Below are 15,679 nucleotides of genomic sequence, written 5' to 3'. Positions count from 1 at the left end.
GTTTGCTAAATATAACTAGGTATTTTAAAAGTTTTGTTAGTTTAACAAACTATTAAACTATAAATAATGGTTTTCTACCAAGTGTTGGACTATTGAAGATTGTTTTTAGAAATTGATTATTGAATTAATGACGGTATTTTTTGTCCGACGCTTTTTAGCCTCGTTAACCTGCGGGCAAACCCGGCCCTGTTTTTTGGACGGGTATAAGGAAAAAGAGGTCAAGCCCACAATTGGTCGTGCATCAATTATTAGGGTTGAAAGACAAATATCTTAGGCATGACTCAGACTGTATTCGGTCGAAGCCCGCAAATTATCAGCTTTAGTCCAAACCTAATGGTGTATTTTGGAGCTATTTTAAGATGTAACTTAAAAATTACCAACAAAAAAAAACCTAACCCGAAAAAACAGTAAGGTCTTGAAATAGACGATACGTGCACGTATGTTGTGCCATACCCGGGCCTTAGCTTTGATTCTAGCAGACCATGAGCCTTAGTTAGGATCTACCAATGTAGTTGGCCTGGCTCCGCTAGTGCCATCTTGAGGGGAGGGTGTTTTAAAAGTGCAGACATTGAATGGTGGGTTTTCTAAATAATTTCAGTAGTGTACTCGATATAGTTTTTATTGCTCATACTTCCTCCGTTTTTTTATAGATGTTACATTTTCCTTAAATGGAAATGTCATAATAGATGCTACATACCATAAATGGATTCCTTTTCATCATAAAAATCTTAAAATACTATTAAAAAGTTGGTGGTCCCCCCCACCTTCTCTTTTAAAATACTCATACTTTTTCCTTAACAAATGGTTTTTTATTCAAAAAGTGGTGGTCCCCTACTTTCTCTCTCTACCTTTCTTAAAAACCCCCCACTTTCTCTATGTAGCAATAATAAAAACACGGAGGAAGTACATGATACATACGTGAAAACATTTCCAGGCACTTTTCTTTCAGTTTATCCCAGTGAGTTATGAGTGGAGTATTTTCTTTCTGTAACAAAAAAAAATACTAGATCTGTAAGTGGATAGTACAAGTTCCTGAAATGGAGTGTTTAAAAATTTGACTAATGGAAACTTGTAATTAATATGTGTAATCTTGAATTGGATAAGATTGCGTTTAAAGTTCAAAACAACTACTTCCTCCGTTTCAAAATAAGTGCAACATTTGCATAGTGTTTACTATTCACAGTTTAAACTTTAATTAGCTTTGGTGATTTACATTTTAGGAAAAACATAGTCTTGTTAGATTCGTCTGAATGTGAATTTTTTTAATATCAACTTTTTAAAATTTTTTACTTATTGATAATTGAAGATATTAAAGGTTAAAATAATGCATTGGCAAACGTGAAAACAAGAAGTGTTGCACTTATTTAGAAACAGAGGAAGTATTTTTTTTCCCTGTAAGAGTCTAAGAGAGAAAGAATGACTATTCATTCCAGCCTTTGGAATTGGATGGTTTTGTAATCTGACATGAAAATGAAAAACGAAGGCTAAGGTGAAGTTAATGATTAAAAAGGTTAGGCTAATTTAAATAGGGGGCACCTAAAAGCCTACTCTTAAATAAAGGGAGTCACTCCAAGTCACTTCAATTCCTATGTATGGTAGCTGAAAGAATAGTGTGCACAGAAGCAAAAAGAAGAAAATAATATCAAAGTTTGCAGTTTTGTGGAGAAACAACATATTTCAATTTCAATCAAAGAAGAAATTAAAGAACTGACAGACAATAGAAATGGCTCCCTACTCCCTCATCAACTGGAAAAGACAGCTTTTTGACACTTATACCTTATTAGTCTTACTCATTTCTGAACTTCCACAGAAGCAGCTCCCCAACATCCCATCTTCATGCATAATTTCTGACCTAATCCTTACCTTACTGGTGTGACACAGTGGAAAATATATTTTTTTGCCTGCCCACCTAATCTTTAGAAGCCTCCTTTTTTAATAAAACTAGTTTGAGTTTGCGCGTTGTCCGAGGTTGGTATCGCGTTTTCGAACTTGATATGTATTTTTTTCGCATTCTCACTAAAATATACTAAGAAAAACTCAACATCTAAAAGGTACAAATATAATAATATAGAGACTAAAAACATGAAATGGTAATTATGTCATACTCCCTCCGTTTCTAAATAAGTGCAGCCACTTCTTGTTTTCACGTTTGCCAATGCATTATTTTAACCATTAATATCTTCAATTATCAATAAGTAAAAATTATAAAAAGTTGATATTAAAAAAATTCACATTCGGACGAATCTAACAAGATCCCACATGATTATGTTTTTCCTAAAATGTAAATCACCAAAACTAATTAAAGTTTGAACTGTGAATAGTAAACACTATGCAAATGTTGCACTTATTTAGAAACGGAGGAAGTATATAATAGCAAGAGATTACGAGTTCAAACAAGACTCCACATTCCTTTTTTTTTATTCGAAGCATGCATCCATAAGTTAAATGGTTAATTACCATCAAACATAAAATAGTACTCCATGCAATAACTAGAAATGTAGATGAACATTCTACTTAAATTCATACTATCATCACAATTCCGACTATCTCTTGCTAAAACACTTTTGTTAAAATCCCACATGCTTTAACTAGTTATTAGTGGATAGTTGATAACTGGTTTGATTAATTGTTTGTTGAGTAGCTAATTGTTTATCCTTGATTGTGTAAAATGATCAATAAAAAAATGGACATAATTTAATATTATACTTTTTATAATTTATAAGATGGATATGTTTAGTAAACATATACTGAAAATAAGATAAACTAATAAAGAGTTATATAACCACAGCTATAAAATTCAAGATTAGTCATTATTTTAAATTTTAAATTTATGAGTTCATGATTTGCGAAATATTAAACTTAAATTATTGTGCATATACCTATATAATATTTACTTGTTGTGGCCATATTATAAATTTAGGCTATTTATAAGTTGTAGCTAGACTATACATAAATTAGTATGCATATTGCACTTCATATGAAATGATAATTAGGAGCATAAATGGAGAAGCATGAGTCATTAAATTAAAAACGTAGAGAATGAATGAGGGAGGAGCGAAATTTATCAGGTTTCGGGATATCGTGGTAAAGGTAGTAATTTTATTAACAAACTTTAGGACATAATCCACTCATTCCCAAACTTTTAATTCCCCCCAACTTCTACACAAATAGGTTTTCAGGTCCTATTATATTATATTTCAAACCTCTATTTTTCAAACACTCAAATTAAAATATTAACTAATCAAATAATTTTATATGGGTTCAAACCTCTAATTTTACCCCAAACCTCTATCTATATATCAAACATGACCAAAGTGTTTAAACATAATTATATAATGTACCTTTTCTATTCCATATTAGTTGCAAGTTGCAACATGAGGGTACAATTCTTTTTCTAAAATATACATGATGATGAGTTGATGTAAAAGATGGACACATATCATTATTGAACTTCTATTAATCGTCCTAAAAGTACTTAAAACCCCTCAAATCCTCTCCCCTTCTAAACCTCCTTTCAGTGGACCGAAAAATTCCAAAAACTCTCCCATCTCACCAATTGGGCCCTCCTCTAAAGTAAAAACCTCCCTCCCATCCCTTGATAATATACAGATTTTCTCGCCTATCCCCAAACCAACCATTCCTTCCAAACTCAATCTGGATTCTGGCTACAATCTTAACCTCAGTTCCAGCCCAATTAAAAATCAGACTGGATCACCTCAAAACCTCACATACCAGAATCTTCCTATTCACCTAAAAAACACCTCCAGCCCACTGTCAAGAAAAACCAGCTCTAAACCTCACTCATCATCATCTTCCATTTCTGGACCCTCTATCCCTCCGGGTTTTGAAAATTTCATCTCAACTCCTCTGAAATCCCAAAGAGAGAAGCAAAGAATCAAGAAAATGCAGAAGAAAAAAGAAAGACGACTTCATTCATCCTCTTCAGTTCTAAAACCTCCCTCCCTACCAAATTCTCCTCCACCTCTTCCCAATGAAGGATCTTTTGACTCAATTGCTTCTGAAATCATTGAGCTAGGTTTGAAAATGGGAATGAACTTCAATGGCCCTCTGTCAGACCTCCACTGTAAAATCCGAGAGATACTAATTCGACAAAATCAAAACTGGTCCTCAGGCCAGTGAAAACCCATCTCATTTCACCAAAACTTCCAATGATCATCCTCTCTTGGAATATCAGAGGAGCTGGCGCTAAAATCAAGCGCAGAGTTCTTAGAAAACTTCTCACTTCACAGGACCCATGGATTGTTTTTATCCAAGAGTCAAAATTAGAATCCTTACCAACCAAAGCATCAAAAACCCTATGGAATAGCGACGATATTGATTACTGTGCAAGCCCTTCACTAGGGACTTCTGGTGGTCTAATCACCTTATGGAGGAAGCCTTTCTTCAACCCACAACTCACTAGAGTTGAGCGAAATTGGATAGCCATTGAAGGTACTCTGATTCTTGATTCCTTTCATTGTACACTGGTCAATATTTATAATTCTTGTGATCCATTGGTGAGGGCTGACACTTGGATGGAGATTGTTGCCTACTGCTATGATTCCCACAGCCCTTGCTTAATTGCTGGAGATTTCAATGAAATATTATCCCCCAATGATAGAGGCAGCGGAGTGATTGACCCAAACACCTCACAACTCTTTAAAAACTTTATTTCCAACCTCCACCTTATTGAAATTCCACCCTCAGATGGCAAATTCACATGGTTTAGAGGCTCTTCCATGAGCAAGCTGGACAGATTCTTTGTCCAGTCTGAATGGATAACCAAATTCCCCCTTCTCAATTCTTCAATCCTTCCAAGAAATATCTCAGACCATTGCCCCATCATCTTGAAATCCTGTAGTATTGATTGGGGACCTAGACCCTTTCGCTTTCAGGACGCCTGGCTTACTCACAAAGGTTGCCTGGAAATTATTAACCAATCCTGGAAGAATGCAGTAGGGCTATCCCTTATGGGAAAATTGAAGAAGGTTAAACATGGGCTAAAAACATGGAACTCCAATGATTTTGGTAATATTGACTCTAGAATTGCTCACTTTGAAACAGAAATCCACAACCTAGACAACCTAGCCAATATCCGCCCCCTTGATGAAGAAGAGGTGAAACAAAGATCTTCTGCTCAACTAGACCTCTGGAACTGGCTTAAAAAGAGGGAAATCTACTGGGCTCAGAATTCTAGGATTCAGTGGTTGAAACATGGAGACATGAATTCTAAATTCTTTCACACATATGCATCAATCAGGAGAAACAGAAACAACATCATATCTCTGAATATCGAGGGGAAGAAAGTAGAAAAACCTACTGACATCAAGAAGGAAGCAGTGAATTACTTCTCGAAACTCTTTCAAGAGGAGTTCTCAAATAGGCCCGTCTTTGATGGGCTGGACTTCAAAAAACTTTCCGAGTCTCAAGCAGCGGAACTGATAGAACCTATTTCCCACGCAGAGATTGACCAAGCCATGGCTTCATGTAATCCCTCAAAATCTCCGGGGCCCGATGGCTTCAATTTCAATTTCATCAAATCCTCATGGGAAACCATAAAACACGATGTGTATACTGTCATTCAGGAATTCTGGAGTTCGGGGTCCTTACCTAAAGGGAGCAACGTTGCATTCATTGCCCTAATTGCAAAAGTAGAAAGTCCTTCTGGATTCAAGGACTACAGACCAATTAGTATGGTCGGATGTATTTATAAAATTATAGCAAAGATTTTGACTGGAAGACTCAAGCGAGTAATGAACTATCTAGTAGGCCCTCATCAATCATCCTTCATTGAGGGTAGACAAATACTAGATAGTGTTCTCATTGCTGGAGAACTCCTTGACACATGTAAAAAAGAAAAATCATCAGCCCTCCTTCTCAAGTTGGACTTCCACAAGGCATTCGACTGTGTCTCTTGGAACTTCCTATCATGGACTCTTGAACAAATGGGATTTCCAACCATCTGGATTTCCTGGATATCTTCATGTGTGTCTTCAGCCGCGGCCTCAATTCTAATAAATGGCAGCCCTACAATGGCCTTCAAACTCCAGAGGGGCCTCAGGCAGGGAGACCCCCTCTCTCCCTTCCTCTTTGTTCTTGTGGTTGAAGTGATGAATCTTATGATAAAAAAAGCCATATCATTGCATCTCTGGTCTGGTATTGACATCTCTAGGATCGGCCCATCTCTCTCACATCTGCAATTCGCAGATGATACAGTACTTTTCTCTCATCCTGATTCTCACTCTCTCAAAAATATTAAAATGATATTAATATTATTTCAACTAGCTTCTGGTTTGCAGATTAATTTTCACAAAAGTGAACTTCTAGGCATCAACGTAGCGGATAACAAGCTTCGAGATTTTGCCAGACTCCTTTGCTGCAAAGTGGGTCAATTCCCACTCTTATATCTCGACCTCCCCATTGGAGGTCAAATCTCTCGGTTAGCTACATGGGAGCCTCTGATTGCTAAAATGTCCAAAAAACTCGCAACATGGAAAAGCAAACTGCTCTCTCTGGGAGGTAGACTCACCATGATTAAAGCATCTCTTTCTAACCTACCTATCTACTATATGTCCCTTTATCCTCTTCCACAGGGGGTGATCGATAGAATAACTACCATACAAAGGAACTTCCTTTGGGGTGGCAGTATGGATAAAAAAGCGCTGGCACTGGTCAAATGGGAGGTGGTGCAACTCTCTAAAAGCATGGGAGGCCTCAACGTCAGCAATCTGTTCAAGAGAAACATGAGTCTTTTATTCAAGTGGGTGTGGAGATTGGTCCACGAATCTGACTCTCTGTGGAAGCAAATAATCCAAATAAAATACAACTACCCTCCATCTTTCATCATGGCAGATTTGGCACCCCTAAAAAATGGCGGGCCGTGGAAGGGCATCTGCAACCTTGTTCTCAAACATCCTGATTCGTCTGCTCTGTTAAAAAAAGGAACTAGGAAGCAATTGGGGAATGGGAGAGATACATTGTTCTGGCATGATATATGGCTTGATGATGAAGCCTTAAAACTGAAGTTTCCCAGGTTGTTCCGAATTGCACTGCTTCCCCTTGCCTCAGTTTCATCTATGCGAATCAGGAACAACTCAACATGGATATGGGTGATCCCCTGGGCCCGACAATTGAGATCTAGAGATCTTCTGGATTGGCAAAATCTCCACGCTCAATTAGTGCGAGTAATAATCGGAGAGGATCAACAAGATAAACTGGTTTGGTCCCTAAATAAATCAGGTATCTTCTCAGTAAAGTCCATCTATGCTGAACTCTCTAAACATGATATGCCCATTCTAAAAAGCGCCTCTGGGAAACTATGGAAAGGGTTGGTTCCATACCGCATAGAAGTATTCTCATGGCTGGCACTCCTAGAGAAATTAAACACGAAAAAGAAATTGGCAAATCTCAACATCATTCCACCATCAGAGATATTCTGCCCTCTCTGCTCACTTGAACACGAGGATGTTTCCCATTTATTACTCCACTGCTCCTTCTCGCAATCAATTTGGAACTGGTGGTGCGCTCTTTGGAATCTTTCATGGGTATGGCCCCACTCACTAGAACTGGCTTTTAGTCAATGGTTCTTCCCAAGCAAGAACAAATTTTTCAAGAAAGTATGGATTGCTTCCTTTCAAGTGATTATTTGGTCTCTTTGGAAAGAGAGAAATAATAGAGTCTTCAACAACTCAGAGAATTCAGCTCATGAGATTCAGAATTTGATACTTCTTCGTCTATGTTGGTGGATAAAGAAATGGAAGGAACCCTTCCCCTATGCTCCAAATGAAGTAATAAGGCATCCCAGATGCTTACTAGGGAATTTCTCACACCAGACCTCTGGACCCAGAAAATTCCACCAATCTTCCTCTTCAATCTCTCCCCAACTGTTATGGACAGTGGATGTATCTTCAAGTTTGAACCAATCCAGATCTTTCATTGGAGGTTTCCTCCTTAATGAAAAGGGAGATATTCAATGTCTCTTCTCATGCCCAATACCTCCTATGGAAGGTTGCGCAGCAGAAGTGCTTGCTATTCACAGAGCAATCCAAATCTCACTCAACAACTCGAAATTCAAAGACCATCAATTGAGAATTGAATCTGGATCCCACAATGCAGTAGAATGGTGCACCAACTCATCAGGAGGGCCCTGGAATCTGGCCTTCATACTCAATTTCATTAGAACTGCTCCCACTAAGGGTCTCAAATTTTCGATCCAAACTCCTCATTCAAGATCTTTGTCATCGGCCCAAATGATAGCAAATATGGGCCTCTTTCGCTCCTCTGAATTTGTGGTATGGTTTCACTAATCCCATGGGAATTAGAATGGAGTTTGATAGAGATTAGCATTGTAAATGTCACTAGCATAATGTCTGAATGAGCTGTGGCTTGACACAGTACTGTAATATTCCCTTATGGATATTATTATTGAAATGATCAAAAAAAAAAATCGCCTCAAAAAATGTTTTTTTTTACTTTATGAGAAAGACGTAGATAGAATGTTATTGAATGAGAGATGATGACACGTGACATATATACGTTCTTAAGAATGTTTTTTAATATATTAATAGAGATTTATTACTAGTAGAATACTATTATCAACGCGCTTATAACGATTACCAACGCGCTACTAATATATTTAAGTTTAAACATTGTTAACTTTAATTGCACACCTTCATCAACGCGCTTCTTTAAACTTATATATCTTTCATGACATTGAGTCGAATCATCAAACAACACAAATCACTATAAATTTTTTTCTTATATATTGAAAATAAATTTAAAAAAATTTCTCTAATTGTAAATACTAGTGTTAATATTCCAACTAGAAAGAACAAACAATACAACATCTCCTAGAAAATTATTTTTCCATTGAAATTTCAATTCCTAAAAGTAACAAAAGTTGTTTGGTTTGGTTATGAGAAACTCTACGTACCAATCATCTGTAAGCGACTTCATTCAGTTTGCACAATTAATATATTGCCAACCAAACACCTCACATTAATTTAGTTCAAAAAAAAATTTATGCATTTGCCTTTTTCGATCCCGCTAACGGACGTCCCGGTGCGCTAGATAAGAAATATAATGTTCTACTTAATTACTCATATCTATACAAAATAATAGAATAATATATAATTTCAATACAAATTATATATTATTATATTGTTTTTTACATATATATATGAGTAATTACGTACTACAATATATTTGTTATCTAGCGCCTCCAAGACATCCATTAACTTTTGTCTTCTCATATTAACCAAGCTTGCACCAAAACCAAAAATTCCTAAAAAATTTCAGAAATTTTCACCACAAAAATAAACCATGAAATCTACAACGAGGAACTAGGAAGTGTGAAGGAAAGAAGAGGTTCGTATTGGGTTGGGTTTTTCAGTTTTTCCCCCATGGCCCATTCCTTGAAGATTAAAATCCCCACATCTCTGTCATAAGATGCGCGCCGCCAGAGAAAGATTGTTTGTCTTCTTTGGGAGGCAAGGCATTAAATGAGGATGTACTTCATTTCTCCTCTTTTCCATATTTGTCATCATTGCTCACACTCTCTTATCTCCTTTTTTTTTTTTACCTCTCTTTTCCAATTGATCAGTGATGATGCTATTTTTACTGTTTCATGCTTTCATCCCAAGAGAAAAAAATATGTAAAATGATTATTTTCATGTTTTATTATACTTCATTCATTTCAATTAGAGTAGTACATGCGGTTGAACTATTCATTGTTTATAGGGAAAAGGAAGGTAAAAGAAGTCGTTCTACTTCCTCCGTCCTAAAATTTAGTTGTCATTTCCCTTTTTTCAAGGTAATTTATGCAAGTTGGGATAGTAAAGATTTTTTTGTTTATTTTAAATAAATATTATATGGGAAAAGATGATTTTAGGAGAGAGAATGGAGATAATTGGTGAAAGAGCATTAATTGTAACATTTTGGTGGAATAAATAAAAGAAAAAACAAAATTCAAGAAGCAAATAAATGATGGGACACGATTTTTTTAGACAAATTACGAAAAAATGTGGAACTAAATATGGAAATGGGAACTATATTTTGGGACACCCAAAATGGAAATGAGAACTATATTTTGGGACGGATGGAGTATTTCTTTTGAGTTGTTTGGCAATTGACGGTTAACTGTTGACTCTTGACTAGTTTAGTTGGTTTTTGACAGGTTTAGTTGGCTTACTCCCTCTCTCCCAAATTATTTGCTACATTTGCTTTATCACAAAGACCAAGGAGGGAGTGGGGACCATTGCCATAACAAGAATTAACAAAAAAGCAATTGTGGGACCTATGTACAATATATGGAAATATTTACAAAAACCAAAGCGGGAGTGATGGCAAATTTGTAAATAAAGTGTGGGACCTATGTACTATATATGGAAATAGTTGCAAATGTAGCAAATAAATTGGGACGGAGGGAGTATTTGACTGACTTGGAGCATTGACGGCATGTATTGGCTTTTTAAGTTGGTTGTTTAAGCCAGGTGTTTGCAAAAGTGTTTGGCAAAATTAATTGTGGTTGTTGGTTGTTTATTAGAGAGTTTTGGGGCTAACAAGCCAAAAGCCAATCTAAAAAGTTGCTCCAATCAGCTTTTTCATTTTGGCTTAAAAATATCATTCTCCTATGTATTGTTTTTCAAGACCAATCAAATGGTATGATTTTAATTTTTTATTTCTTATATTATAATAGATATATGTTGTCAAAGGCTTAAGCAAATTTTTGTAAATCATGTTGTATATCTATATCTATGCTAATATATTAAAAGGCGTTCATAAGAATGTCTAAGTGCCATGTGACACTCTCCTCTAAGGTTCTAATGCAAATACTCTATTTTCATGTCAAATCTCTCAACTAAAAAAAATATGTCATGTGGTTAGAAGGTATCAAACACGTAACCTTTGAAACATAAAATGAAAACTTAACCATTAATCCAACCAACATAACATCATTGTTTAATATTTCAAAATAAATATAATAAGGTCTTGTAATTATATCTCATTAAAAGACTACACAAGTAGTTGGATACCTAACACATTAATGGTAATGATAGTAGACATTGTAGACATAAACTCTTACTTAATTAATAAAACTAGACGTAATTCAATTTTTTCTCACAAGACAAAAAATTACAAAAAGAAATAATCTGGAGCATCGCCCGAGACACTCACTAATTTTGTACAAAAGGAGTACTTTATTTGACTTCTTGTTGTTAAAATACAAAAAAAATGGTAGTTTGCCTAATCAGATAAATAAGTATTTTCTTAATTGCAATGTTTTCTATTTTATAAAGTTGCATATTACTTGCAATTTTGATATTTTTGACAAATTATTATTTATTTCAGTCTTTAGCACATGTGAGTCCTTTACTATCTCTATATTAAATCATTAGTCTCCTAAATTTTTGTGCCATAACTCAATGTTGCAAGTAAAAGAATAGTTAAAACATTAAAGTTTTGCTTTTGGTAATACTTAGAACTTGCAAGTACTATTAATTACTCCCTCTATATCTTAATACAATTTCCACTTCTAAATTGGAAACTATTTATTGGCAAAAAAAAAAAATCCTAAAAAATCATTTCACTTTATAAGATAAGACATAGTCATGTAAAGCCTTTGATTCGTTTCATTATCTATAGTTGAAAAATCAAATTTATTTAATTTTTACTAATACATAATTAAATTGTTTATAATTTTATAATTAAAGATATTAATAATACAAAAACATAGACTTCAAAAATAGTTATGCACAAATATTGTTATATTTTTTTTTGATAATTTAGAGGTTTTTATTAATAATCATCAACTAGGGGCTTACAGTGAATCCATTTAAACATGAATTGAAATAGTGAGACTACATCATACATCAGATTTTGGATCAAAGAGACTAGACTAAAGCCATGCTATGAATTCCGCATCACGACGAAGCCCTTGTTTTGCAAGGCAATATGCTACTTGATTGGTCTCTCTTCCTTTGTGAATTATTGATAAGTTAGGCCATGCCTTCCTAGAGTTTCTGATGAAGTTTAGCGGGAAGGCTAAGTTCCAAGGCCCCCCAGACTCTTCGAGGCACCATTTAACCGCATTGGCCGAATCTGATTCGATGATGATGCTTGATCCTTTGATTGACTCACTACTGAGAGAAATTTTAATTGCGCGGAGGATTGCGAATATTTCAGCAGAGTTAATCTCCATCTTCGATATTGGGCTTGAGAAAAGAGCCATGAAGCGCTGATCTGCTCCTCTTAAAACACCTCCAACTGCTGTGTGGCTTAGACGGTTATCAAATGAGGCATCCACATTCCATTTGACCCATCCAATGGGTGGAGGCTCCCATGATTTTGGCGAGATTACATAATGCAACGGATTTTTTGACTTGAGAATGTCAATAGGCTGCCATTGGAGACAACATGGATTTCGAACAATTTCATCAGCCGAGAAAGGAAACGGGTCATTCCAACCCTTAATCCACCACCCTAATCGGAGGAGAATCAGATCCCGAATTTTAAATTGAGAAGATGATTTTCCGCCAAATACACAAGCATTTATTTCCTTCCAGATTGACCAAATGATTATGAAGAAGATGGCACTCCACACATTTTCAAAGAATAGACCATGCTTTTTTTGGGGTCTCCATTGAAAAAAAGCTTCTTTAATGCGAAGAGGGAAAATCCATTGGAGACTCCACATATCAATCCACCAATACCATAGGAGACGAGAAAATTCACAGTGAAGAAATAAGTGATTTACCGATTCGATATGTGAGTTGCAAAAAACACACAAAGCCTCATATTGTGCTACGATTCCTTTGCGCATCAGATTTTCTTTGGAGTTGATTCTCTCTATAAGGACCAACCATGAGAACACTTCAATTCTGTAGGGAATAAGGCCTCGTCAGAGGCATTTGAAAGTTTATGGGTTTGATGAGCAAGAGGATTTATCTAACTCAAAGGAAACAGATTTAACTGAGAATTGACTCGCTTTACTGGGAGCCCAAATTTGCAAGTCCTCCTCAAAACACAAATATTGTTATATGAATCTAAGTATTGTTATATTTACCCAAACACAAATATTATTTGTTATGTATATAAACTTTGTTAGATGCATCTAACTATTGAAGATCTGTCAATCTTTGTCTTCAATTCATGCTTCAAATTTAGATACTCTTTCTCATTGGGTTTCTTTTGACTATTTCCATCAATTAAACAATGAAAAAGGTAATTTCTCTTATCTTTCTTTCTTTTTTCTTTCCTCCTTTTATTCCTCTTTCTTTTATTATTTACTATGAAAATACCAAGCAAGTTGTTAAAAACCTAGTTATTCAACATGATACTTGATAAGTGTGTTTCTAACGCACTTTACGGGCTCCTTTTAGCCTGGTTTGATCCTCTATATTCTCTCTTTTTTTCTCTATTTCACTCACTTGATCATAGTGACATTTTGCTAGATTTTCGATCACTTTTGATTGAATTGCTAGTATAATTTGCTTCACCCTATTTTACCATGTTTTAAATATAGGTGGGACTACCTAAGACGGCTACGAGTTGTAGAGTCGACAAAAGAAAACAATGAAAATTTAGTTCACGTTGAGAAATGGTGTGCTTACACCATGCCTCATGTCCGCTCGCATCACAAAGGAGCACATTGCACAAAATAAAATATTATACAAAGAATTTCAAATGGACATAACATTCAAAAACCAAAAATCAGATGAAGGTAATTCCAGTTGGAGGTGAAATGTTGTTTCGATAGCTTTCCAAAGATTGGTCATAAGCCTGATTTGGGAATCTAACACGAAAGAGTTATGAGCGTTTTAAGTTGAACTGTATGATCGAAGCAAAAAAGTTGGTGCGTCCGCACCAGTTGATGAGGTGTGCCCGCACCTTTGGACACATTATTACTATAATTTTATTATGTTCAGTTTTTTAATTTTAGGTCTACGTTCACTTCGACATAGCTCAAAACAACAAATGAGAAACCATGTACTTTTATTAACTTGTTGACAAAAAGAAAAAGTGTTTTTTCTTTAGAAGCATAATAATTTTGATTATTGAGAGTAGAAGGTAGTAAATGCAGAATTGCACACTCAAATATAATAAATATTTCCAAAATAAAAGAAATGACGAAATAAAACTGTATCTATAAATGTCCACTATAAATACACACTTATACTCAACTCAATCTTACAATCAGTTCAACCTCTTTATTCTCTTTCTTTCTTGTCATCATCTCTCAGTCCTCAACTCCTCACTTTAACCTTAAAAACCAAAAAAATGGAAAACATTATTGAAGCTTCAAAGGGTCCACTAAACCCTAATGCAGAAGAATTCAAACCCTCTTACATCTCCAACCCTACTACTCCTATTACATTTCCTTTTCCTCTACCACCACTACCTTATGGATACTATCCTCCACCACCACTACCACCACAACAACCACCAATGATGGTCTACTTTCACCACCACCACCACATTCTCTCTCCTCTCCCACCTTTCAAATCATTCCCTCCCTTTAACTTCCCTAAATCTGATCACATAATCTTACCTCGTGCTGATTATGGTCTTGGTCTTATCACTTCTCCTACTTCTCCTTCTTCTCCTCCTACTCCTCCCACCACCACCACCACCACCGCACCACCGCAACTTCACCGTATCACCCGCAAATCTCACAAGTCAAGTGATCGATTTTTATGGGTTGAGAAAAAAAAGCGTCAACTTCCTGCACTACTTAACCCTGACCCAAACCCTGCTCCTTTGTCTGTTTATCCTTTCGGCGGTTCTACTTCCTTGATGATCCGGAACATCCCTGTTCGTCTTTGGTATGTAGTATTCATCTTCTTTTTTCTTATTATTTATGCATGTATGTCTTTATTTATTTCTCTAAAAGTTCTAATTTTTTGGAAAAATGCAGTAGAAGGGACCTGATGAGGTTGCTAGATGAACACTGCCGCCATGAAAATGAGAAGCTTTCTCTCTCTTCTCCTACTGATATATCTGAACCTTTTTCGATGTTTGATTTTCTGTACCTCCCTATTGACTTTAAGTGCGTAATCGTTCCATTACTACCCTAAAATCTAAATCATTCTTATAGAAATTTCAACTTTTTTTTAAGATTTTATTTATAGTATTTTCTTTTCAAAAAAAAAAAATGTAGGAGGAAGGGGAATTTGGGATATGCGTTTGTCAATTTCACAACTTGGCAAGGAGCATCAAGACTTTATAATTCATGGAAGGGATGGAATTGGGGGAATTGCTATTTTCGCACCAAGAAGATATGTGAACTTCATCCTGCCAAATTTCAGGTACTCTTTCTATCCTTCACAAGTGTAGGGAGAATAATTGTGTTAAGATTAACCTGGTATATAATATATATATAGTATTCACAATATAGGCGTACGACTAGTAAAATATCATATAATCCTTTTTACCTACAAATGTTACTTTAATACTTTCTTCCAAATAAACATGAAATCAGTGTGATCTATTTTTTTTTTTTTTTGTCTGCAATAAAAAAAAAAAGGGAACACAGCTGAAAAAGCACTTCGAGGGTTCGAAATTCGAGTGTGAATCTGACGAATATCTTCCGATTAAGATATCGCCTGCGCGAGATGGAAACAACGGCGAGCGTACTAAACTTATCACAGTCGGTACTCGTATTTTCTAGCTCAGATGTGAG

The 15,679-nt window shown here is 35.6% G+C and overlaps 1 protein-coding gene across 1 annotated transcript; it reads left to right on the top strand.

The window, feature by feature from the left end:
* The first annotated feature begins 14,186 nt into the window (after nt 1-14,186).
* On the top strand, nt 14,187-15,679 carry LOC130590301 (protein MEI2-like 6). The gene is made up of 4 exons (XM_057392387.1): nt 14,187-14,822; nt 14,915-15,046; nt 15,158-15,361; nt 15,523-15,679. Exons 1-4 carry the CDS (start codon nt 14,278-14,280, stop codon nt 15,665-15,667), a joined length of 1,026 nt encoding a protein of 341 aa, XP_057248370.1. The 5' UTR covers nt 14,187-14,277; the 3' UTR covers nt 15,668-15,679.

Source organism: Beta vulgaris, chromosome 1, assembly GCF_026745355.1.
Source record: "Beta vulgaris subsp. vulgaris cultivar EL10 chromosome 1, EL10.2, whole genome shotgun sequence".
Taxonomy (NCBI): domain Eukaryota; kingdom Viridiplantae; phylum Streptophyta; class Magnoliopsida; order Caryophyllales; family Amaranthaceae; genus Beta; species Beta vulgaris.
This window is presented reverse-complemented; position numbering and strand designations above follow the sequence as displayed.

Excerpts from the sequence above, each read along its gene's own strand:
- LOC130590301 (XM_057392387.1), top strand. The coding sequence starts at position 14,278 with ATGGAAAACATTATTGAAGCTTCAAAGGGTCCACTAAACCCTAATGCA. Across the intron at positions 14,823-14,914 it reads AACATCCCTGTTCGTCTTTG|TAGAAGGGACCTGATGAGGT; the intron begins GTATGTAGTATT and ends GGAAAAATGCAG. Across the intron at positions 15,047-15,157 it reads TACCTCCCTATTGACTTTAA|GAGGAAGGGGAATTTGGGAT; the intron begins GTGCGTAATCGT and ends AAAAAAATGTAG.